Source organism: Dermochelys coriacea, chromosome 3 (assembly GCF_009764565.3).
Source record: "Dermochelys coriacea isolate rDerCor1 chromosome 3, rDerCor1.pri.v4, whole genome shotgun sequence".
NCBI classification, from domain to species: Eukaryota; Metazoa; Chordata; order Testudines; family Dermochelyidae; genus Dermochelys; species Dermochelys coriacea.
The window spans coordinates 16,006,038-16,032,239 of NC_050070.1; the positions used below are offsets into that span (position 1 = coordinate 16,006,038).

The following is a 26,202-nucleotide window of genomic DNA, read 5'->3' on the forward strand; positions in this document are numbered from 1 at the left end:
GGCTGCCAACTAGACATGGAGCCATTGATCACTACCCGTTGAGCCCGACAATCTAGCCAGCTTTCTACCCACCTTATAGTGCATTCATCCAGCCCATACTTCCTTAACTTGCTGACAAGAATGCTGTGGGAGACCGTGTCAAAAGCTTTGCTAAAGTCAAGAAACAATACATCCACTGCTTTCCCTTCATCCACAGAACCAGTAATCTCATCATAAAAGGCGATTAGATTAGTCAGGCATGACCTTCCCTTGGTGAATCCATGCTGACTGTTCCTGATCACTTTCCTCTCCTCTAAGTGCTTCAGGATTGATTCTTTGAGGACCTGCTCCATGATTTTTCCAGGGACTGAGGTGAGGCTGACCGGCCTGTAGTTCCCAGGATCCTCCTTCTTCCCTTTTTTAAAGATGGGCACTACATTAGCCTTTTTCCAGTCATCCGGGACTTCCCCCGTTCGCCACGAGTTTTCAAAGATAATGGCCAAGGGCTCTGCAATCACAGCCACCAATTCCTTCAGCACTCTCGGATGCAATTCGTCCGGCCCCATGGACTTGTGCACGTCCAGCTTTTCTAAATAGTCCCTAACCACCTCTATCTCTACAGAGGGCTGGCCATCTCTTCCCCATTTTGTGTTGCCCAGCACAGCAGTCTGGGAGCTGACCTTGTTAGTGAAAACAGAGGCAAAAAAAGCATTGAGTACATTAGCTTTTTCCACATCCTCTGTCACTAGCTTGCCTCCCTCATTCAGTAAGGGGCCCACACTTTCCTTGGCTTTCTTCTTGTTGCCAACATACCTGAAGAAACCCTTCTTGTTACTCTTGACATCTCTTGCTAGCTGCAGCTCCAGGTGCGATTTGGCCCTCCTGATATCTTTCCTACATGCCCGAGCAATATTTTTATACTCTTCCCTGGTCATATGTCCAACCTTCCACTTCTTGTAAGCTTCTTTTTTATGTTTAAGATCCGCTAGGATTTCACCATTAAGCCAAGCTGGTCGCCTGCCATATTTACTATTCTTTCGACTCATCGGGATGGTTTGTCCCTGTAACCTCAACAGGGATTCCTTGAAATACAGCCAGCTCTCCTGGACTCCCTTCCCTTTCATGTTAGTCCCCCAGGGGATCCTGGCCATCTGTTCCCTGAGGGAGTCAAAGTCTGCTTTCCTGAAGTCCAGGGTCCGTATCCTGCTGCTTACCTTTCTTCCCTGCGTCAGGATCCTGAACTCAACCAACTCATGGTCACTGCCTCCCAGATTCCCATCCACTTTTGCTTCCCCCACTAATTCTACCCGGTTTGTGAGCAGCAGGTCAAGAAAAGCGCTCCCCCTAGTTGGCTCCCCTAGCACTTGCACCAGGAAATTGTCCCCTACGCTTTCCAAAAACTTCCTGGATTGTCTATGCACCGCTGTATTGCTCTCCCAGCAGATATCAGGAAAATTAAAGTCACCCATGAGAATCAGGGCATGCGATCTAGTAGCTTCCGTGAGTTGCCGGAAGAAAGCCTCATCCACCTCATCCCCCTGGTCCGGTGGTCTATAGCAGACTCCCACCATGACATCACTCTTGTTGCACACACTTCTAAACTTAATCCAGAGACACTCAGGTTTTTCCACAGTTTCATACCGGAGCTCTGAGCAGTCATACTGCTCCCTTACATACAGTGCTACTCCCCCACCTTTTCTGCCCTGCCTGTCCTTCCTGAACAGTTTATAACCATCCATGACTGTACTCCAGTCATGTGAGTTATCCCACCAAGTCTCTGTTATTCCAATCACGTCATAATTCCTTGACATCACCAGGACCTCCAGTTCTCCCTGCTTGTTTCCAAGGCTTTGTGCATTTGTATATAAGCACTTGAGATAACCTGTTGATCGCCCCTCATTCCCAGTATGAGGCAGGAGCCCTCCCCTCTCAGACATTCCTGCCTGTGCTTCCTCCCGGTATCCCGCTTTCCCACTTACCTCAGGGCTTTGGTCTCCTTCCCCCGGTGAACCTAGTTTAAAGCCCTCCTCACTAGGTTAGCCAGCCTGCTGGCAAAGATGTTCTTCCCTCTCTTCGTAAGATGGAGCCCGTCTCTGCCCAGCACTCCTCCTTCATGGAACACCATCCCATGGTCAAAGAATCCAAAGCCTTCTCTCCGACACCACCTGCGTAGCCATTCGTTGACCTCCACGATTCGACGGTCCCTACCCAGGCCTTTTCCTTCCACGGGGAGGATGGACGAGAACACCACTTGCGCCTCCAACTCCTTTATCCTTCTTCCCAGAGCCACGTAGTCCGCAGTGATCCGCTCAAGGTCATTCTTGGCAGTGTCATTGGTGCCCACGTGGAGAAGCAGGAAGGGGTAGCGATCCGAGGGCTTGATGAGTCTCGGCAGTCTCTCCGTCACATCACGAATCTTAGCCCCTGGCAAGCAGCAGACTTCTCGGTTTTCCCGGTCAGGGCGGCAGATAGATGACTCAGTCCCCCGGAGGAGAGAGTCCCCGACCACCACCACCCGCCTTCTCCTCTTGGGAGTGGTGGTCGTGGAACCCCCAACCTCAGGACATCGCATCTCATGCCTCCCAACCAGCGGGGTCTCCTTCTGCTTTCTCCCCCCAGACATATCATCTGGTCCACTCTCCGCATTGGTACCTGTGGAGAGAACATGAAAGCGGTTAGTTACCTGTGTCTGTGTTACTGGAACCCGGACATTCCGCTTACCTCTTCTGGAGGTCACATGTTGCCAAGCTTCTTCACTGGCCTCTTGGCTCCTCTGTGCAACCTGCTCTATATCTTTAGAGCTTTGTGCCCCTAGAAGGCTATCCTGAGTTTGGTCCAGAAAATCCTCAGTCTCTCGTATACAACGCAGGGTCGTTACCTGTTGCTCCAGACCTTCAATCTTCTCTTCCAATATGGAGACCAGCTTGCACTTTGTACAGACAAAGTCGCTTCTGTCCTGTGGAAGAAAGACAAACATGGCACATCCAGTGCAGGTCACAATAGCTGAACCCCCCCCTTCCATATCACCTACCTACTATGAGCTTCCTCAGAGACGTTGGCAAGATGTAAGCCTCACTGGGCTCACTCCAGGCGAACTCCCAGGCAAACTCCTGCTGTGAGCTGCTCTGCTGTCCCCGCTGCTCAGCTGGTTCGCGAGGCTCTGGCTATTTTTAAACAGCCAGGCTTCCCTTACGCAAACACACAGACACCCTAATGCCCGCCCCCTGCAGGCTAGCAGCCAATCAGACACTCACTCAGGCTCTCTCCCTGCCCTCCCAGCAAACACACGCTCGGATACTTCCTCAGCAAGCAAACACACACACTCGGATACTTACCAGTCCCAGGCAAACTCCTGCTGTGAGCTGCTCTGCTGTCCCCGCTGCTCCGCTGGTTCGCTGCCGCTCAGCTGGTTCGCGAGGCTCTGGCTATTTTCAAACAGCCAGGCTTCCCTGATGCAAACACACAGACACCCTAATGCCCCCCCCCTGCAGGCTAGCAGCCAATCAGACACTCACTCAGGCTCTCTCCCTGCCCTCCCAGCAAACACACGCTCGGATACTTCCTCAGCAAGCAAACACACACACTCGGATACTTACCAGTCCCAGGCAAACTCCTGCTGTGAGCTGCTCTGCTGTCCCCGCTGCTCCGCTGGTTCGCTGCCGCTCAGCTGGTTCGCGAGGCTCTGGCTATTTTCTTTCATATCAGGTTAGATCTCGGTTTGCATAAGGATACAGTCAAGTCCTAACAAGATTTTAAAATTTGTACTGGTTTTATCCTCCCATTATTGCTTGGAACTGATGTTTCCACCTCCCGTCCTCCCCCCATCCCGCAAAGTTTCCCTGTATCCAGTGTTAAATATAAACTGTCTCCCTTCAACTCTGACCATGGAATCAGATATATAAGGGCCCTTGTATCCACTCAGATCCATTTGGAAAACTGGGGCCTTTCTGTACTAAAGCTCATAATTGCTGGGTTCTGGCATTAACAAAATTAGTAAACTCCAGAGGATAATGTGAAGTTTGCAAGGGACTTAATGGGAGAAATGATAAACCGTTTTGAGTCTATAAACTGGCAGGGTGTCAATTTGGTTTTAGTTTCTTGCATTGGTGCTTCCTTCATTTAGTTCAGTGTGTTTATGAATTTTTTGTTCTGAGATTCACCAGCTGTTCTGAATTGGATATGCATGCTAGGACCTAATTTTCTGTTGATAGAATGAGCCAGTTGTTTCTGTCAAAAGTAGCATATTTCAATAATAGTTTATTCAACCTGTATAAAGTGGTGATAGCTATTAATGTTGGAAGAAAAACCTTAAATTGAATCACTAAAATAATTTTAAGCAACTTGATTCTGTGCGTTAAGGGGTTGCACATATTAAACCCTCAATCCTCCAAAAATATGTGCTGTTACACTGAACTCTGAAATAGAAATACCTTTCTCTGGCTCTTTTTACTGTATTCTTAACTTGTCCCCTCCCATACAGATCATATTACTTTTCTCTCTTGCCTTTCTCAGTCCAGTAGTTCTCATAAAATTAAATCATTCAAACAAGATACACACATATATAAAGACAGAGAAATAGATAGATATTTGGAAGAGATCTGTGAATGTAAGACAAAAAAAATTGTCTTCCAAGACAGTGGCTAAGGTTGTGCAATGCATTAGGAGGTTTCTTTTATATTTATGTTTCTTTATTCCACTTCCATTTACAGATCCCTTCAAATAGATATTCTTAACAGTTTTAATCCCTGTTTTAAAACAAATAATAAAAAACCAAGTTGGAAAGTAAGGACATCTGATTCTATCAAACCCTGAGCTACTCGCAGCTCCTTCCCAAATATAATTGATCTAATAAGGCTTCCTCTTGAAAAAATCTCATTTTTTTCAGTTGAGGTGATATTTTACAACATTGGTAAAAGGAGATGGGTTTTTGTACTATATAATGAATACTTGTGCATGTTTTTTTTTCTGGAGCTCTGCTTGCTCCATAAAATGAGTAAATATTAAGTAATGTTGTTCAAATAAATAATGCCATTTGTTGTTTTAGGATCCTGGAGAACAAGGATGGTGGAAAGGAGAGCTTAATGGTAAAGAAGGAATCTTCCCAGACAACTTTGCTGTTCAAATACAAGAGTCTGATAAGGACTTTCCAGTAAGTTTTAGTGTTTTTTCTTTTCTTACAATCTAAAGAAAAGCTACAGATCCTTTGCCAGAAATGCAGATATAAAAAAAAAATACTTAGAATCATTGAATATCAGGGTTGGAAGGGACTTCAGGAGGTCATCTAGTCCAATCCCCTGCTCAAAACAGGACCAGTCCCCAACTAAATCTTAATGCATATTACCACATAACAATGTTATGATGCCAATTTTTTGATTCATTTTCAATTTGTTAGTACTATTGAAGCAGAAATTGAATTTTGTATATTTAAAAAAATAGAGCTGGTTTTTAAAAAATGGAGTTTTTGTCCTGTGGGAAATTCTGACAAATTGAAATTTGTCCTGAATTAGGCCAAAAAAATTGAGACGTGGAAATTTTCAGGGAACAGAAACTCCAAATTCTTTAAATTCTAAACAACCATATTAAAACTTTTTTTAGATAATTTTGAAATGTAAGTCAAAATGGGGAAGTCAAAAATAAATGAGAATATCTAATTGAAATACTTCATTTCATTTTGTTTCAAAATGTTTCAAGATGAAATTTCATCTTTTCTTGCCTCTGTCACTGTTGTGTTTATAATTAATTTTCCCCAACCCATTTAACTATTTTAAAGTTGTCAGGGTTAGCTAGGTGTCTGTGCAGTTATGGTTTAAGGTCTAGACAGTTGCATTATAAATGAAGAACTAGCTTTTCTAAGTTAGGAGCATGTGTTTGTACACTTACCATGGTTTTGTGAGTGTAGAGATATCAGATCTGCATATACACATTATTCATCTCTGAGCATAAATTAGACTTGTGCAAATATACACAGATCACTGACTTCAAAAATCCCAGTTGGAAGTTCACTTTCTGTTGCTTTAAAAGGTGATTTATATTACACCTTTCTTCTGCTGTATACCCTAAGGGATAACAAACCTATCAACAACAGTAATTTTCCCTCAGCTGATACTCACCTTCTTTCAGAGTAGCAGCCGTGTTAGTCGGTATTCGCAAAAAGAAAAGGAGTACTTGTGGCACCTTAGAGACTAACAAATTTATTAGAGCATAAGCTTTCGTGAGCTGCATCCGATGAAGTGAGCTGTAGCTCACGAAAGCTTATGCTCTAATAAATTTGTTAGTCTCTAAGGTGCCACAAGTACTCCTTTTCTTCTCACCTTCTTGTCAACTGTTGTAAATGGGCCACCTTGTTTGCATTGGCCTTGTTAGCATTACAAAACTAATTTTCCCTCTTGTATTCACCCCTTGTCAACTATTGAGAATAGGCTACTTCCACCTTAATTGAATTGGCTTGTGAAAAGCCATTGTGATTTTTGTGGGGATGAATACACAGAGGCCTTCGACTGGAGGGAATTAAATATAACAATAATTGAGGGCTGGAGAAACATATTTATAAGAAGATCTAAATGGATTTAATGTGTACATTGTAACCAAACTTCTGCCAAGGATTGAGGCACAATATATTTCACAAGTTTTTAAAAAGAAAAGGAGTACTTGTGGCACCTTAGAGACTAACAAATTTATTTGAGTATAAGCTTTTGTGAGCTACAGCTCACTTCATCGGATGCATTTGGTAGAAAATACAGTGGGGAGATTTTTACACGCGCACACAGAGAGAGAGAGAGAGAGAGAACATGAAACAATGGGTTTTATCATACACACTGTAAGGAGAGTGATCACTTAAGATGAGCTATTACCAGCAGGAAGGGGGGGAGGAGGAAAACCTTTTATGGTGATAATCAAGGTGGGCCATTTCCAGCAGTTAACAAGAATGTCTGAGGAACAGTGGGGGGTGGGGTGGGGGGGAGAAATAGTTTTATTTTGTCTAATGACCCATCCACTCCCAGTCTCTATTCAAGCCTAAGTTAATTGTATCCAGTTTGCAAATTAATTCCAATTCAGCAGTCTCTCGCTGGAGTCTGTTTTTGAAACTATAGTCTCTAAGGTGCCACAAGTACTCCTTTTCTTTTTGCGAATACAGACTGACACGGCTGCTACTCTGAAACAAGTATTTAAGGTCATGAACACCATGGAAGGCCATCAGTTGTTTGGTATGCCTTACTGCTAAATGATGAATTAGCAATCGGCTGAGCCCTCAAGGGTTAACACGTTGTTAATGTAGCCTCACACTCTACATGGCAGTACAAATGGAGGGAGGGGAGACAGCATGCAGAGAGAGACAGAAACACATACATGTATGAGAGAGACATGCATTGCTCCTTTAAGTACTCTGACCCCACTTTAAGTACATTGCCTTTTTAAGTATATCAGCAAGTTGAGACAGCAGCTGCTTCCAGCAAGCTCCCTCTGTCCTGAGCCCTATCGTGTTGGCCCCTGCTCTGTGGAAATGAGATGCAGGAGAGGGGTGAGGGGGACACCCTGACATTAGCACCCGTCTTCTCTCTCTCTTCACCTGACTCCATACCCACGCAACAAGCAGGAGGCTCCCGGGAGCAGGTCTAAGGCAGAGGACAGGAGCAGCACACGGCAGTGGGGGGAGGGACAGCTGAACTGCCCGGCAATTGATAGCCTGCTGGGCAGCTGCTGGACAGGGAACTTAGGGGAGCAAGGGGCGGCTGGTCCACCCTGGTTCCAAGCCCCCACCATCTAGCCCCAACTGGCTGCTCTTCCTGCAAGCAGTGGACAAAGCAAGCAGCTGCCAAATGAGGTTATAAGGGAGCATTGTGCAATTTTAAATGAGCATGTTCTCTGATTGCTGATCAATGTAACAACGTTAACCGGGACTACTTTAAGTGAGGAGTTACTGTACTTCAGTATGGCCAGGAAAATATTACATTTCTTATAGTGACTTCAAAAAATATTAAGGAAGTTGGCTGTGTTAATTCATAGGAATGTGCATTGTTCCAGAAAGTCACCACACAGGTTTCTAAAGAAAAAGAAAACAAAAATTAGCAATAAAAATAACGGGAAATGACTACACTGTGGTGATTGTGGTTAGCAACATTTTAAAATAGCATTTCTAATAAATTATCCTCAATGCTAAGTTTAACTATAACTCTGTACTTTTGCTGCATTTCATTACTTGAATGATGAATCTGTTGTTGGTCAGGCAATTTCAGTACTACTATCTAATGAACGCTAAAATGCATGGAATCTAATCCACCCTCCTCCTTTTCTAATAGGCTCTCCACTTGGCAAGTGGTATAAATAGTGTAAGTCTTCACTATTGCACAAAATCTTTAACATAAACAACTTTCAATATTGACTCATTGCAGTGAAACTACTCAATATTTAAGATTATATTTTAAAATTATTGATATCAATGTGGAAAATGGAAATATTTATATTGATCCAAGTATACTGTGTTGTGTGCATATGGAGGTTGCCAGGTTGAGCTGTTGATGTACAGGAAGAAAGGAATGCTGCATTCAGGGTTGGAGAGGTGAATCATTCTGGGTCTTTAAGCAGGTTATTGTAGAGAGAGTGCCCAAATCCTTCAAGCTACTGAATGCAAACCCCATCGTCTTCAATGTGACTTAGTACAGGAATTCACCTGCATGGAGCAGCTTTCAGGTAAAGGCAGTGGATGGCAGCTGTAATCTGTTCATTGTGGGCTGATCTAAAAAAACCCCAAACTGATTCACTTTAATTGCAAGTTGGTGTTGACATTTGAATCTGATACGTCTGCTGCCGCCCAGCCTTGCAGGTAAATAATGTTGATTTTCTGTTTATTCCAAATAGAACTCTGATAGGATTGAGCATTTCTTTCTGGGCTGAAAACGGAGTCTGGTTTCATTCATTAATTTTACTGCACTGTTTTCTGTGACCAAAGAAAGAGATTTAATATGAGTTTTCATGCATGGTTAATTTTTTTAAAAATGTCTTCATGTACATCATTTGTTCGATAAACACCTATTTCTGCTAACAGGAGCTGCCGTACTCAGAAGTTTTGCTTGGCATATAAGATCTCACTCTAGGAATTTCCTAAAAGCTTTTATAATATTTTAATAACACTCTCTCACAATTCAAGTCCAGGGGTAATCCTCATATAAAGTGGAGGGAAATCTGTCTATAGCCAGAGCCCTGGGGCCAACAGCCAGGGCAGTCAACATGGTATCTACACTGACACTGTGTCAACCTCCTCTTGCAGAGGTGGAGTTATTAGATCAGCGTAGTGTGCAACTTATATTGGTGGGAGCAATATTGTAGTGTAGACACTTACATCCAACTCTGTAGTATAGACCAGGTCTTGGTGGGCAGAGGGCTTTTGCTGAGTAGTGTGTGAGCAGGCAGTGGCAGGAGAGAATAGAGGGGGAAGAAGCAAACATGCGGAACAGAGAAGCAGAGACAAAAAGCAAGCTAGCCAATCAGTAGCCTCTGAGCCTAATGTGGCCGTGGGGAAAGCTAGTGAGAACGTTTGAGATATGTTGTCTAACAAGGCTTGGCGCTGTAAGCTAAGAAACTGAAACTATTACTTTGGTTCTTGGTTCCTCCTGCATTTGGAGAAGCAGGACTTTGTAAACGGATATTTCTTTGTTACAGTTTTGTTGATCACCAATTTCTACTCCCAACTGGAACATCCACAGCACCCCAAATTTTGACTAGCTGCTCAGGTCCAAAAGGGGCAACATTATATTTTAAAGGAGTGCTAGAACATGAACAAACCTAAGACTTCAGTATTTCATAGTCTAAAATTTGATGGGAAATATCCAGGTTAAAAATCACTCATTTTAAAAACATGAATCTTCAGCTGTGGTATTGTTATACTGCAGTATATTTAAACAGGAAGCTTTTTAAACATTCTTTCTCAGTATTTAATCTGCACCTTTCTCTCTGCTTGTGCATAAGCAGATGTGTCATTTTAGGTTTAGTTTTTCAAGTTCCCAGGCTGCGATGTTTAGGGTGCAAACACTCCAGGGAATATTTATTCACTTTTCCCACCTAAAAAAAACCCCTTTCATTGGAACTCAAAAAACAATTAAAATATTTCTTTGATCTTGTTTTTTTAAAAAAACATCATTTTTGTAAAATCTAAATCTTTGGCCAGATTTCATCTGATTCTTTTAATATTGCCTGATACAATGTAGGTTTATTAGTATTGCCCTAAAGTTATAGTTGTTAAAATGAGTAAGTAAATTGCTTTGGCACTATAAAATGCATAATTTCATTTGCTTTAATTTTTGGCTGTCTGTGCAAGAAGGATTTTCTGTAATTTCTTGAGCAATGGAATGGGACTCGGGAGACGTGCTCGGTGACCTTGGATAAGGCAGTTCATCGCTCTGTGCCTCAGTTTCCCTATCTGTAAAATGGGGATGATACTGAACTTGTTTGTAAAGTACTTTGAAGTCTACTGATGAAAAGTGCTATGAGTCTGCATGTAAGCTGATAAGTGGATGCCTATCTTTTTTTCTATAAAATATATTGACACTTTATCCTCTTTGCAGAAGCCAAAGAAGCCACCACCTCCTGTTAAAAGTCCAGGTATGTAAAAGATTCATGCTGATAAATATACTGACAAACTTTGAGTATAAAAACCAACAAAAGTCACTGCTCTAGAAGCTTCATAAATGCAATGAGAGTTTAGAAACAACTCATTTTATTCAGTCATGAAGACAAGGTTTTCTAATTGTAGTGTACTGCATAAAGACGTGTTATACTTCACATTCACTGTGATGTAGTATGGCAAGTGTTTAAGATGACTTTCCAAACTCAAAAGTAGCTTTGCATTTCTGAGCAGTACTGTACAGCAACCCCAAATTCAGGCCAGTGACACTATGTATCCTACTATGTATTTTGTTTGACACATCTAACAGAACCTAGTTCTGAATCTTAGTTAGAAATATTTTAATACTTCCTCACATCTTTGAATTTAAATGAATGGTTATACAGTTCATTATGATCCTTGGCTAGAAGGAACAGTATAAATACAAATAATCGTAGGTTATATTTTTAGTGAATGACTAGAACAATTACAGTTGCTTGAGAAATGTGTCCGGTTTTGTTTTTATATTCAGCTCCTAAGCCTGAACTTCCAATAGGAGAGAGGAAGTTTCTTTCTTCTAGACCTGAAGAAAAAGGTGAGACCAGTTTTCTTCACATTGAAATTAAATTGAGATCATATAAAAGAACTACACAATATTTAGTTATTTTGTTTTAAGTAAATAAAATACCCATATGGGAAAAGTTATTACTCGTTGTATGCTATCATAATTGTTTCTAAAACTATTCAAGTATGTTAAGGTTTTTAGTTTAGTATATGTCTACCTTTAAATCTATTACATATTGTACATTATGATAACACTTTAATTGCTTTTGCAGAGTCATTTTCTTAATCTGGAAATTGCAGTCAATATGATAGTTTATAATGACCTAGTTTTAATTGTTTGTTTAAATGCAATTTTGTAATAAATGTGGTGATGTAATTCTGGATAACAATGGACATTTATTAAAATAAATATTTTGTAAATGTCCGTTCCTGCTCTGATAGAGAATGTTTCACCAAACATGTGAATGGCTTCAACTGAAAGTTTTTTGTTTGGAAAAAACGCCAAAAGTGTATCTACAACATTGTACTAATGTTATTAATCTGTAGAGGAGATATTGTGATTCTAGACTTTTTAGAAGTGAAAATCTCCTATCCTGTAAACACCTAAACCATTCAGTCTTCATCCAGATTTTCTTTCAGTATTTCCATTTTCACTAACTGTAGAGAAGTTTGCTAATTTACTCACACTACATTTCAAGCCTTGAAAGCCTCAGAACTATCTCTTAAAAAAAATTGTTAATGGTCTGAATCAAATGTAATGTTTCTAAAATGCTCCCTTTTGTATTTGGAAAAATTGAACAAGGAACTAACGGTCTGTACAGAATTTGCTTTTATTATGATAAAGAGAAAACTTCTGACACATAGCTATTTCTTTCTCTAAGTTTATCCATTTCATAGGACTTGAAAGAAAAAATGCTATTGTTATAACAGTTTGGCCATATTTATATAAAGATACTTCGTAATGCAGCCGATGAACATTGGCCATAGAATGTGTTCAGGACAGCATTTTCAAATGCACGATTAAGAGTAAGCCAGCTCCATTTGAGTTTTGGCTTTTCTGCACAAATTTTTAATAACCTGCTATGTAAACTACATATATTCTTGGGAGTAATCCATATGCATGTGTGTGTTTAGTGAGCCATCTTGTGTCTGAATATTATTAGAGAACACATTATTTTTCTTTTCAGTGGACCACATTCTTCCTTCTCCAACAAATTGAAGTCACAGGTTTCAGAGTAGCAGCCGTGTTAGTCTGTATTCGCAAAAAGAAAAGGAGTACTTGTGGCACCAGAAGTCAGTAGACTGACACCAGGGCTGAATTTGGTCCATTTGGCTGCTAAAATAAACCTGAAAAAAATGAATACTTTGTCTTGATTCTGTTTAAGTCAAGAGTCTCAAACTCAAATGACCATGAGGGCCACATGAGGACTAGTTCATTGGCCTGAGGGACGCACCACTGACCCCCCCCCCCCGCTGCCCCAGCCCTGCCCCCACTCCACCCCTTCCGTGAGGCCCCTCCCCTGCCCTGCCTCTTACCACCCCTTCTCTGCCCCCTTTCCAACCCCTTCCCTGAAATCCCCACCCCAACTCGCCCCTTCCCTGCCCCCAAGGGTGCATGCGGGGTGCAGCAGGGGGCTCAGAGCAGGAGGTCAGGGTGCAGGGTGCAACAGGCGACTCAGGGCAGGGGGTTGAGGTGCAGGAGGGGTGCGGCAGGGGTCAGGGTGCAGGAGAGATGTGGCAGGGGGCTCAGGATGGGGTTCGGCTGCGGGAGGGATTCTGGGGCAGAGTCCAGCCCGGTGTGCACTGGGGGCAGGGCAGGTTCCCTGCTCGCCCTGCCCTGCCCCAGTGCTGCTCCAGGAAGCGGCCGGGACCTGAGGGAGTGGGAAAAGGGGTCTGTGTGTTGCCCTGGTCACTCCTCCAGGTACCTCCCCCGAAGCTCCCATTGGCCAGGAATTGGAAACCTGTGGGGGGCAGGGGTGCCACGGGGAGCTGGTGGGCTGCAGAAAATAACCCTGCGGGCTGCATGTTTGAGACCCCTGGTTTAAGTTAATACTGTTGTTAACACTATTAAATTAAACAGACTACTAGCAGCAGAATAACAGGCCACGAAGCAAATTCTATATGACATCAAATTCTGGGAAATTCTGCATTTTTAAAAATGGAAAGTTAAGGGCAGAGCTTTCTATTGAACTGTATAAAATGGGTGAACTTCTAAAGCCTGTGTTATGCAGGAGTTCAGACTAGATCATCATAATGGTCCCTTCTGGCCTTAAAATCTGTGAAGATAAATAGTAGTGGTGTTTTGCTTGAAATAAACTTCCATTTATATTTGCATTTTCTACCTCTCCTAAAAACGTGTACAAATACTGCTAATCATTTTAATAAAATATTAAATTGTGGTGGAATTAGTCCTATTAAAATTATTAGCTAATAGTAATATGAAATTATAAACCTTATTATGAGAGACTAATTAGGCTGTTATAGCCCAAGTCTGTCCTTAATTGTACAAGAATTGGTTAGCTGCTCTTTTATATAAGCAGTATTTTTATATGACTGTTGAAAGGACGTTTAATGATATTAGTTAGCCGTGGTAACTTTTTGCTCTTAATAAATGTAATCAGTATGGTGTTTTCCTTTCCATTATGTAGCATTATCTTTTAGCCAACTTTTAGTATCTTTTTCATTGTTTAACTCCAGAATAGTTGTTAGAGTACAGAATGCTATATTTTTGTACAGCAAAAGTGACTGATCCCTATGGTGTGGTGATCTGTGGTAAACAGTTTAAAGTATTTAGTAATGATTTTTTTTTCTTGGTTTGTGACAGCCTTCATATTTAGTTTTTTTTTGTGTGGAAAAAAGTTCAGATGATAGCATTCTAAACATTGAGTAATATTGCATCATAAAAACAAAAATGTCAGAATAGTTGAGTGTAATTCATATGTAAATATTTAATATTTTATCGATTTTTTTTCTTTTTTTAAATACAAAATTATTGATCCAGTTTGGTGACTGATATTGGCTGAACGCAGCATTGTAGAACTTGTGCTGTCTTTCTCCACTCGTATCACATATATTTGTAATTTTTAAAGTTTAAAATTATTCAGCCAGCCAGTACACATAGACCAGAAAAAGACAAATCAATTAAAAAGACTTTTTACACAACACTAAATCTCATAATTGTGTATTTATCATTTAGCAGGACCAAGTGGCAAAATTGTGTATTGTCTCGTTATATCAGTTACTCCAACTCGATACCAAAAAAACGGAGATATGATTCCAATAAACTGAGCCTTTTCACTGATTTACTGGTATGCTTCATATCTTTGAATTCTAGTATCTCAGGCCTTCAGAAATTGCAATAAGGCAGTATTTATAGTAGATTCTGTCATAGGTGGTATCTCACCTAAACACTTCACAATCTTCAACGTGTTTATCCTCACGCATCCCTGTTGAGGTACTACTGTTACTAAGTGCTACTATCCCCATTTTGCAGCTGGGGGAACTGAGCCAGAGAGAAGCTAAGTGACTTGCCAAAGGTCACGCAGTCTGTGGCACAGCGGGGAATTGAACCTGAGTCTCCCCAATTTTAGACTAGCACCTTAATCACTGGAGCCTGTTTCCTCAGATACGTTTTAGATAGGGTTTGAACTTCTGACCACTTGCATATAAAGCAAGAGACGTTCCTCTGCTCTACTAAGTCACTGCGATTCAGCCTTGTGCAAGGAATCAAGAACTCCTAACTTTAATCCTCTGTACAGGCTTCAACAAGTCACTTAAGGTATGTGTAAACTGCATTCATGGGGTTTGAATGCAGCTCTTGTAGACATACCTGAGCTAGATTTAATCTAGCTTGATCAGGTACTGACAGCAGTGAAGCTACAGCAGCACAGGCTGCAGTGTGTGTTGTGCAAGCCTGTCTAGAACCCTGGGTAGTTACTCGGCTTGCAGTCCTGTGCTAATGCCTGCCATGCCGTGGCTTCACTGCTACTCGTACCCGAGCTAGCGAGGTTAAAACTAACTCTAGTATGTCTGCACGAGCTGCAGTTATGCTTCCAATTGCAGTGTAAACACACTGTATCTCTGCATTTTGCCAGCTACAGAGAGGGAATAATGCTTACCTAAATTTCACAGGAACATTGAGGATTATTGGTTTAATACTTGTACAGTAGTTTGAAAATAGAAGTACTCCATAAAGTACTAAATATTACAAATGTATGTTTTCCCTCGTTAATTGACAAAATCTGAGCAAATGGATCATATGGCGACAAAACAATGGAAGTTTTAGTTGTCCTGTTTAACTTTCATACATTTGTTTTATATTCAGTTAGTACTACCAGTGTGCATGTAGGAAGACAAGGTCCTTAATCTACAAAATTTGAATCTAAATGCACAAGGAAGTAGTCATCTAGAGATCACTCCTGCTCTGTGATGCATGTGTAAAAGAAACAGGGATAAACATCTATATCTTTAGTAGTAGATGTAATGAATTGATATGAGGGGAAAGCATTAGAGGCACAGCAGGAGTTCTTCTGTGTGTGACTGACTAAGCTGTTGTCTGCAGTGCACTAATGAATCACTGACCTATTACCAGGAATAAGAAAAGGAGTACTTGTGGCACCTTAGAGACTAACAAATTTATTAGAGCATAAGCTTTCGTGAGCTGTAGCAGCTGTACAGCTCACGAAAGCTTATGCTCTAATAAATTTGTTAGTCTCTAAGGTGCCACAAGTACTCCTTTTCTTTTTGCGAATACAGACTAACACAGCTGCTACTATGAAACCTGTCATTACCAGGAATGTCACTGAAGAAGTTGCATTAAGTGTTTATGCTAACCACATTTCTTGTGTCCAGGTGTATAGTTTGTATGCACATTTCCACTTTTTACTTTTATCTAAATATATCTCAAAGTGATGCTGCATCAGATCTTCAGGGAAATCATTTCTGATAGCAGCCACTATGATGAAATGCCAAAGTGTCCTAGATAAATTACTCTAATGTATCTAAAAATGTTTTTGTGCCTTATTTTGTAAGATGAAAACGCAGCTCTGGATCAGAAGCCTTCTAAGCCAGTAGCTCCTCAGGTACCACCAAAAAAGCCTGTTCCTCCAAACAAGACTAATAATGTATTTAGAGCTGGGCTTCTGCATCCAAAACGACCAGATAAACCAGTTTTACTATCACCTGTGTCTAAGTGAGTATATTTGTATTTAATTTTAATCCAACGTAGTAAATAGATTTATTAGTTTATGCTTGCATGTGCTTCATTGCTAAACTATGAACCTTAATTAATCGGAAGGTGAATATGTCATAAGATACACAGTGCCTTATACTTATCTGCGCTTCAGAAATTCTCCGGGTGGTGATCAGTTTTACTTTTTTGTTAATTTTCTAATTGTCAAGTGACATTTTACTTGAATCAGATAAGAGGGAACCTTGCGCCGTGCCCTGCATTCTGTGTGAAATTATGGACTTCGGAATCATCAAACTGCAGTGCAAGTTTTAAGCTGCTGCATTCTGTGTAAGTTACGGCCACAGGAAATGAGTCACTAGTAGTGTTCTGTGGTATGCTGGGTAGAGGAGCCTGTGGGTGTTACACTTAAGAAATAAATTACCACATTGGAGAGAGCCACACACCACTGTGTAAATGACCAAATTTCTCACTTAAGTATTGTCAGTATAAATCCCCACTCCTGGAGCACACATGCCCTCGCTGTTGAAATCATTGTCCTTTAGAAAAGTAGTGACCATTGGGAACATGTGAGTGAGATCATATAAGGATCTGAGTCTCCAAGATTCCTCAGTTCTTTTCAACTTCTTGAGTGGATTTAAATTCTCCGTCTTCCCTTCATAGTTCATATTATAACAGACTAACAGCAGCCACTATTGTTGAAGTTGCATATCAGCCTCAGTTCTAACCCTCATTTCCAACCACTAGTATGAAAGTTGCATTTAGCTTCTATTCTGACCCCTGATTTTAGTCACTGACAACTTTCTGAAGTTTTATTTTTTCAGACTGAAGTTTTTCCATGCCTGGACTCTGCCTGATAGGTGACATTTTTTGTCAGTTTGAATAAAAACCAATCTGCTCTTTTTTTCAGTGTAAGGAGAATGTGAGAAAAACACTGTCCCATTATAACCAAACCAAAAAGTCATGTGATCTTTTTTGAACAATTTTAAGTCTTGCAGGAGATGGGCTGTCTCTGGCATATTTCCTGAAGATACATCTACACTTATGGTGGCATACAGAGAACAGACATTGCACACCCAGCTAGCACAGGTATAAATAGCAGTGTAGATAGTGAGGCACAGCTTAGGCAAGTAAAATGCCCTAAGGTATATACCCCACATAGCTGTCTGCACGCCCAAGCAGTGCCTCCCATGTCTACACTGCTATTTTTAGCAATGTAGTGTTCCATGGCTAGTGCCTTTCCTTGTGCCAGGGAAGGTTCTGGCAGGGAGAGGGTAGCGAAAAAGTCTGACAGTGTGGAAAGGCTCCTTTAGCTTCCTGTTGCTTCCCCTCTGCTAGAGCCTTTTCTGCTGCAGTGAAAGGCTGTGGCAGTGGGGAGCTGCTAGAGTCTTTTCCACTGGTCTCCATCCCCGCTCGTTGGAGCATTTCACTGCTGCATGTGGTTACGCAGCACAGTGACAGACGTGAGCTCAGCCTGCTTTCACTATGGCATGTAGCTCCTGTGTCGTGTCCGTACTCGACACACCACTGTAAATATAGATAAGGCATACGATGCCTGGGACAGGTCACTCTTCTTCTCTTGCTATCTAGCCATACTGTGCGTTATTCATGCACTATTGCCATTTTCTTTGCACACCAGGGGAACTGATGCTCCGTTCAGGACAGCAGTCCTATAATCATTGTTCAACTAGTTCTCTTCAAACCTGACTCCTCATAGTAGCAGTTCATCTCTCAAGAATGGAGATGTTGAAGAGAGATTACTAGCCAGTTTTAATAATTGGTTCTTTGAGTAGATTGTCAGTGTAGATTCCCATTCACCACACTTCTGTGCTGTAGATTCTAAATGGTGGAAGAAACTAACAGACGTGTAGGCCACAGCTCTGTACATAACCTCACACTGAAGGTTTGATTCTGTGAGACTGATTGTACGGGTTCCCAGTGGTTACCTCTTTGAGCGCTCTGGCTTTCATGCAGCAGGTGCATGTGCAATCTAAGAGTGCAGCTCTATACTGTTAATCTACAGAGGGCCACCCATTCTTGGCTAGATATTGACTTCATATTTCAGCACACTTCAAGATTTATTGTTTTATAGGTAGAGAAATATACAACAGAAATGTTTTTCAATTTGAGTAACAGTTAACATATTGGAATATGTTATGGAACAGAATTCCAAAGGGGAGATATAGATATAGACAAATAATAAATTGTGGCCAGAGAATGTTAAAGTTCTTATGACTGAAAACGTCCACAGCTGCTCAATATTTGACTGAAAACATCCACAGCTGTTCAATATTTGATACTATCATGAGTGGATAGGAGAAGAGAAGGCAACCCTGCTGTAATAATAATCCCCACGTAGAGAAATGGGGAAATGAGTATAGAGCCACATTTTAGAGGAAAGGGAACTAGTAACCAACATTTAACCTGTCAAACTGTTCCATTCACACAGCTTCCTAAGCAAAGTAACTTCAGCTGCAAACTACAGTTAAAAGAGCGGCAAAAGAATGGCTCATCTGTTTACTTTTGGATCTAGGATGCAGGAAAATCTAGGAGTCTTTCACTGCCAGAACAGTAATAAAGGGTGTAGAGACACTATCCAATGCTAGAATAAGGGCCATCTATACAGGATATTTAACTAAATGTAACCACCCATTATGGTCCATTAAGAATGTTTTTAATAATAAAAAAAAAAAATTGAACGCAATGGACCCTTCATACCTCACCTGTGAATGTTTCTGAAGTGGAGATATTGTTGAAGGTGGTGGTCAAGGTTCTTGTCTTTTTTGTTTTGTTGCATTGCACTATAGCATTTTTTGTGCAAAGGGTTAGATTTGTTCATATAGTGTGCCTAAATGGTGATAAAGTATTACCAAATGATGTTTTGAAGTATGCATGTGGAACTCCCACTGAAAGCCCTGCACATATCTGGAGGGCAGATTTTTGGCCATAAGAGTCCTAACAAAAGTAAATATGTTTATGAATAGCACAACATTGATTTTATTTGTCTGTCTTGGTGTGAGAGCCAGTCTGTGAAATTTTTAAATCTAAATGCTTAAAGAACAGGAAACACTGACATTTTCCCCTCTGCTTTTAACTCTTAATACGTTTGAATTATGACCTGTTTCAAATTCAGACTGCCTGTTTGTTTATTTCTTTACAGATCTAATGGGGAAGTAGTTTCCCTTCGACCGAAGTCTGAAATTGAGCCATTAATAAAACCAAAGTTAGACTCTGAACATTTACCGCTTAGACCAAAATCAGTAGAGGTAGATTCAGTTGCAGTAAAGAGCTCTAAAGAACCAGGTAAGATGAAAAACAAATGAAAATACTGTACTGGAGAGCTTTTCTGAGCCTTTCCTATTTAGACTGGGATACTCTAATGGTATTAGAGTAAACTCATTTATTGGAATATACACATGTTAATATTTAGTGCAAGAGCAGTTACATGTGTTAGGTAGGGAATACAATTTTTTAAATAGTTACTGCTGATAGCTCTTTGTGTAACTGGGAAAAATAATGTACAGTGTTTATCAGGCTAATATGCAGAGAACTGATAACGCCTTACTTTGTATTGGGTTAGCTAGAAAAACGAACACCTGTATAATGGCTTTCTTTTTTCAATTAAAAGGATATTTTTGTCATTGCCTGACCTCCCTTACTTTTATAAAAAGATTCCTTTTTTCTCACTGTCATTTTCTGTGCACCTTCCTGCTGCTTTTGCACATAGAATAACTTAATGAACCTATTTAAATATTTTTACTAATATTCATAACATTCATTTATAGTTTTGTGGAGTCTAGTTGACAACTTTTGTGGCTAACTCCTTCATTAGTGCTTTACAATTTTGAAAGAGAGAGATTGTATTTTGTGAATTTCAGTATTTGGTGCTGATGAAAGTGAACTAACTCTTGCTAGATGCACCTGACTTACCTGTATCTGACATCTGACTTACAATTCTACCCTGTCTAATGAGAACTTTAAGTATTGCCCAGAACGAACAATATTCTGGACAGATGCTATGCAAGCTTTTCCCATATAACTGCTACTAATATATTCCTTCATTGTCAATAACATCACTGTGATCTCAATCCTGCGTGTGCCTCCTATTCAAAGGTTGCCTGTTTTGTTAAAATGGATGGTGACTTTTGAGATCTTGTGCAAACCTTCATGGGGGGACTAGTTTTGAGAACACACAATTCTTCCATACGTCTGACTTATACCAATTTTTAGCACTGGCCTCTAAATGTGAAATTTTCTAGTGCATTAAACCCAGTGGTGAGCTGGAGCCGGTTCGCGGGAACCGGTTGTTAAATTTTGAAGCAGTTTTAGAACCGGTTGTTAACCCGCTTTCCTGCAGGGGGTGCTGAGGCTTTGATGGGCTCTGGCCGGGAAGTGATGTAATTCCTCCTCCGGCCGCCGGGGGCGCTGCAGGAGCCATGTGGGTTGCCACCTGGCCCTGGGCATGAGCCCTGTTGCTGCTGCTGCTGCTCTCCTGGCCCTGGGGCTCCAGCTGCTCTGCTGGGCCTGGGCTGCGTCCTGCTGCTTGGGCTGCTCTGAGCTGCTCTCCCCGTGAGCACCCACCACCCTGTCTCCAGCCAACCCCTGCCGCACGCACCCCCTGCCTTGTCTCCAGCCAGCCCCTGCCGCACCCCCCCCTGCCCTGTCTCCAGCCTGCCCCGCGCCCTCCTGACCTGCCTGCAGGTAGCCCCTACCTCCAGTCAGCCCCTGCCCTGCCCTGCCCTGCCTGCACCCAGCCCTGCACCTCCTGCCTGCAGCCAACCCATGCCGCACCCCCTGCCCTGTCTCCAGCCAACCCCTGCAGCATGCACCCCCCTGCCCAAAGCTAGCCAGCCCCACACCTCTGTCTCCACTAACCCCTGCCGCACCCTCCTGCAGCCCTGCCCTGCCTCCAGCCAGCCCTGCACCCCCTGCCCGAAGCCAGCCCCTGCTGCATCCCCTGCTCTGTCTCCAGCCAACCCCCTGCTGCACGCACCCCCTGCCTGAAGCCAGCCCCTGACGCATCCCCCTGCCCTGTCTCCAGCCAACCCCTGCCACACCCCCCTGCCCGAAGCTAGCCAGCCCCACACGCCCCAGTCTCCAGCCTGCCCCCCACCCCCCTGACCTGCCTCCAGCCAGCCCCTGCCTCCAGCCAGCCCCACACCCCCTGCCTGCAGCCAGCCCCTGCCGCATCCCCTGTCTTGCCTGCAGCCAGCCTCGCACCTCCTGCCCGCAGCCGACCCCTGCAGCACGCACCCCCCTGCCCTGCCTGCAGCCAGCCCCGCAAACCCCTGCCTCCAGCTAGCTCTGCCCCACGCCCCTGTCTGCAGCTGGCCCCACGTCCACTGGTGCCATGCAGTTCCCAGGGCAGTAACCTTGCACGTTTGCTTCAATGAGGGGGGCAGGGACAGCTGGGATCCACACATGTGCACACCCTAGGGTGACCAGACAGGAAGTGAAAAATCAGGACGGGGGTGGGGGGTAATAGGAGCCTAAATAAGAAAAAGACCCCAAAATTGGGACTGTCCCTATAAAATCGGGACATCTGGTCACCCTAGTTCACCCCCAGGGAGTGGCAGGGGACCCACACATGTGAAACAGAGCTCATTTCTAGTTCAGGCCCATCTTTTTAAAAAAGAACTTTAGGTAAGGTTAACATACATCTGTATTTTCCCGGACATGTCAGGCTTTTGGTTCTTAAATTGCCATCTGGGAGGAATTTTTAAATTTTAAAAATTCCTCCCGGATGGCGATTTAAGAATCAAAATACGGACATACAATAACCCTATTGGTACAAAAAATACATACTGTGGCATATCCCTTAAATCACAACTTTTTATAGGGAACCGGTTGTTAAGATTTTGGCAGCTCATCACTGATTAAACCCACATGGTCTCAACCCAGGGTGACCTTTTGGACATGACCCTTTACTCAGAATGCCTTTTAGAGATGCGGAACAGAAATAATTACTCTATTTCCAGAATATGCAACTTCCATCCAAATTGCACTGAACTGAGGTGTGGAGTGGTGAACGTTCAATTTTGGACTACAAGTGTAAGGGTTATTTTCTCATGGCTCTACAGGCGAACCATGGGAGTTTTTTCCATTCGAAAGGGGAGGTTTCCAGTTTCCCGTTAGGATATGCAGCAATTGCTTCTGTGCCTGATGGAGTCTGAGATGTAACTTTGAAATCATGACTTTTGTATCGAAAAGATTGTTCCAATATTTAGTGGATTAGTGATATTAGGTAGTCATTCTCTTAGTGTATAAAATTTTATTTTAGTGTATAATAAGGCACCCTAAGAATATTGCAAGTAGTACCCACAAAAATGCTTAATATGTTCCAAGTTAATTCTAAAATAGTTCTTTTTCTTTGTTAAATGTGGTGCATATAGAGAATAGATGACGTGACAATTTTATTTGGATTGGGACAGTGAAGGAACTTAATCAGTTTCTGATGAAGATTGGGGCTTTCATAAGCGTAAACTGAACAAAGCTTTTTTTTCAGGCAAGAAGGAATTAATGTTAGTAGTTTGGGAGATGAAATGGCTGAGATACTAGCCCCTTTGCTTTAAAAGTGTGTCAGAAATCTGTTACTCAGGTTCCCCGTTTGGGGATTGTATTAGATCTTATGCTATTCCTACATGGTCAGGTAGCATGTGTGGCCTAGAGCATGTCTTTCTGTCATCTTTAGGCGAGGAGAATGTGATGTTTTTGTTCAGATGTAGACCTTTCCTTTAATAATTCACTGAACTCAGTCCGGTCCTTTATACTGATGACATTGGCTGAGTATTAGATATACTTTAAGGTTTTGACATTCGACCTTGTAGGTCAACAGAGGCACTCAAGCTTGCAGTACGCTGATTTCAGAGAGAGGGAGTTAGTGGTAGGATCCCCTTGATGACAGATCTTCTATATACTCGCCATCTTACTGGTACATCAGGGCAGGTGTTTGACTTTCAGGGAGTACTGCAAGGCTCATGTATTTTCTGGGGCTTTAAGGAAGAGAGTGGGTTGATAATTCAGAGAAAGTGGCTGTTGAATGTTTGTGATTTGTGGATAGGGTTGATAATGGTGGGACATGCCTTTTTATTTCATGGATGTTTATTCTTTAGTGTGGATGCATGTTTGTTTTGAGAGAGAACTAAGTGTAGTTTAGGGTGGCTGGCTTTGTGCCCTCATGTTTCTGTCATGTGAGGTTTCATTTATTATTTTTTGTGCAAATTTGGGATTGCAGAGAAGACTGGGTACAGACTGACGTGCATTCAATATGCTGATGACATTGAATCTGTCCTTCCCTTTCATCCAACCTATAGGGAGCAATTATCTTTCTCTGTGTATGGTAGTGAATGGGGCTCTGATAAGAGTGAGCAGGCTGAGGCCGGGGGAAACAGAGGTAATCTTGTTATGTTTGGGGAAGCAATTGGACAATGTGGCAAAGATTGTCACCCATTGATTGAAGGTGTGTCCCTCTCTTGTGTCAGCTGAGCATTCACTTTGGGAGTTCTGTTAGACTCCTTTCTGTTAGGCAGCTACATACCAGAATTGAGCAGAATGGCTTTATTCCCTCCCACGTGGGAAGGAAGTTGTAACCCTTTCTCTTAGGCGTAGACTATGTTACAGGCCTTCATGCTTCTGTTGCTTGAAGTTTAGGCAATTCCAATGCACCCTGTGGGGATCTGCATGTGGATACTGAAGCTGGGGCAGAAAGTGGTGAGCACATGACCCCAGTGCTCTGGGATTTGTGTTGGTTGCCTGTTGGTTTCTGGATGGAGTTTAAGAAGTTGATTCTGATCTATAAAACTCAAATGGGATAGGTGATGGGATTTGGGCAAGGATTTGTGGATTTTTATTTGGCACAACTAGTTTTGTGGGAGCTGAAGAAATTCTAGTTTTGTGGACTGCAAAGAGATTGTTGGTTTGCTATTGCTAATGTAATCTTGATTTCTTATCTATCAAGGCTACCCTCAGGCTGGAGTGTAGGCATTTTGTGCTTACATATTTAAATCAAAGCACAAGATTTTTTAAATTTAATTGCCTATTTTGAATAAGAATAGAGTAAAAACATAATTTAAAAGACTTTTCCTAGGTAGTACTAAATCACCAATGTCTCATATGAAACAAGCATTCAAAAGTGACATTGTATCAGCCTGAAATGAAGGTAGGCCTCAATCCTTCAGCTGCCTCTCTATGAACTGGGGGCAACTGCCTGCATGGAGTCAGTTGCAAGATCAGGATCTTATATTGTAAATACGCATATGCTGATCCTTAAGGCGTGGCAGGTTTACCCAAGATAAATAGATATGGTTAACTCAAAGTTTGGTATGTCCCCTTAAAGATCTTATATGTAGATGTGTTAGCCGTATGCTAAATCGCAAAGCAATGTGATAAATTTAATAGGTACTTTACTTTTATCTGCACCATCTGCTTTCTGCCGACTGAACCTTGTGGGAATACCTCTAACACTGTAAATTTACTAGCACCTTTAAAAAGCTGCCATTTAAAAAAAAAAAAAAAAGTGCCGCAAACTTTGCACATTTCAGAGGAGAAGAGAGAATTTTCTCACCGTGGGGAGGGGGGGAATACCCCTTTCTGAAACCCCACAACAGGCAAGAGTCACCTCTGAACTTTTATAGCCCAGTATGTTTGAACTCCTATTTAACTAAGACGCTTGATTTTATATAGACAGGAGTAGGAAAATTAGTCCCAATAAATATTTTCCAGACTCTCTCAAACTTCCATAAAAAAGGTTTTATGGAACATGTGTAACAGGCAGAGTGCATGGTGGCCAAGTGTGGCAGAAAGCTTTTATCCATTGATTGCTTGGAATGACCTGCCTAACTCATTCATGGCTTTACCGCCAGCATGTAATGCAGTCGTCCCAACTCATGCCAGTGAAACCTATAAACCACACCACTGAAATTTCAGTGTGTACATCATGGCTATGGAAGGGCTTGTTAATGCTACAAAACCTGGGGTTGTGTAAGGTCAAACACTTCAGTTGTCTGTGGCAATTTTAAGATTTTTTTTTTAATCTTACAAGAGTCAAGGTAAATAGAAAATGCAACACATGCCTTCACAACCCTAAGAGATGTCCTGTCTTGAGGTCAGACGACTCAAGCTTTGCTTTTCTAGTTCGTGTGTTATCACAACTTGTTGGTGTGATTTCACTGAAGTGAATGCATGGAGGATGAAGTTTTAGCAAAATCACTAATGTTCCTTGTATCTGTCTAAATGGTTTGTAGCCATTTTAACTATCAGTCTTGTACTGGCCTCAATGGTACGCTGCTGTTCAGCACGTCTGAAAATCATGCCTGTTGCTGTTACATTACCAATAAATACTTCAGTGATCATATTTGTGAAGACTTCTGAATACCACTTGTTGATGATTTATTTGAAAAGGACAGTAACAGTTTCCCCTCTCGATTAGAGAGTTAAATCAGAAATGAAACAGACTGAAAACAAAGTGATTCTGTGTGTTTGAGACCTGAAGATATAATAATATATGCTAATATGCTGAACATGTGAAACAATTCTGTTCCTTCTACAAATGTTTCCTTTTCCTGCTTTGTAAAATAATTTTTTTTTTTTGGTTCAGAATCTTTTTTCTAGACATTCCTCTCCTTGACTTTTCTTTCCAGATTTTGTTTCCTATCCTGTTTGCCATGTTTCCCTTCTTACGTGTCAGGAAATTACCCTACCCTTCTCCATTTTGGTAAGATAACATTATATAAGGAAATCCAATCACTGTGTGTCATACCGGTACATGCACGTAGCCTTTTCTTTTTAGCAGCTCAGAGTTAATTTTCATTTGCAGTTGTATATACTAAAATTTGGTTTTTATTTTAAAATGCTTTTCTGGTTGATTTGGATGCAG

The 26,202-nt window shown here is 41.8% G+C and overlaps 1 protein-coding gene across 1 annotated transcript in view; it reads left to right on the forward strand.

The window, feature by feature from the left end:
• LOC119853499 (CD2 associated protein) overlaps positions 1 to 26,202 on the forward strand; it is a 150,327-nt gene that overhangs the window by 106,183 nt on the left and 17,942 nt on the right. Inside the window, exons 9-13 of the mRNA XM_038396619.2 lie at positions 5,024 to 5,128; positions 10,539 to 10,575; positions 11,109 to 11,171; positions 16,172 to 16,331; positions 19,489 to 19,631. Of these exons, the coding sequence (XP_038252547.1) occupies positions 5,024 to 5,128; positions 10,539 to 10,575; positions 11,109 to 11,171; positions 16,172 to 16,331; positions 19,489 to 19,631 (508 nt within the window). The remainder of the gene's footprint in view (positions 1 to 5,023; positions 5,129 to 10,538; positions 10,576 to 11,108; positions 11,172 to 16,171; positions 16,332 to 19,488; positions 19,632 to 26,202) is intronic.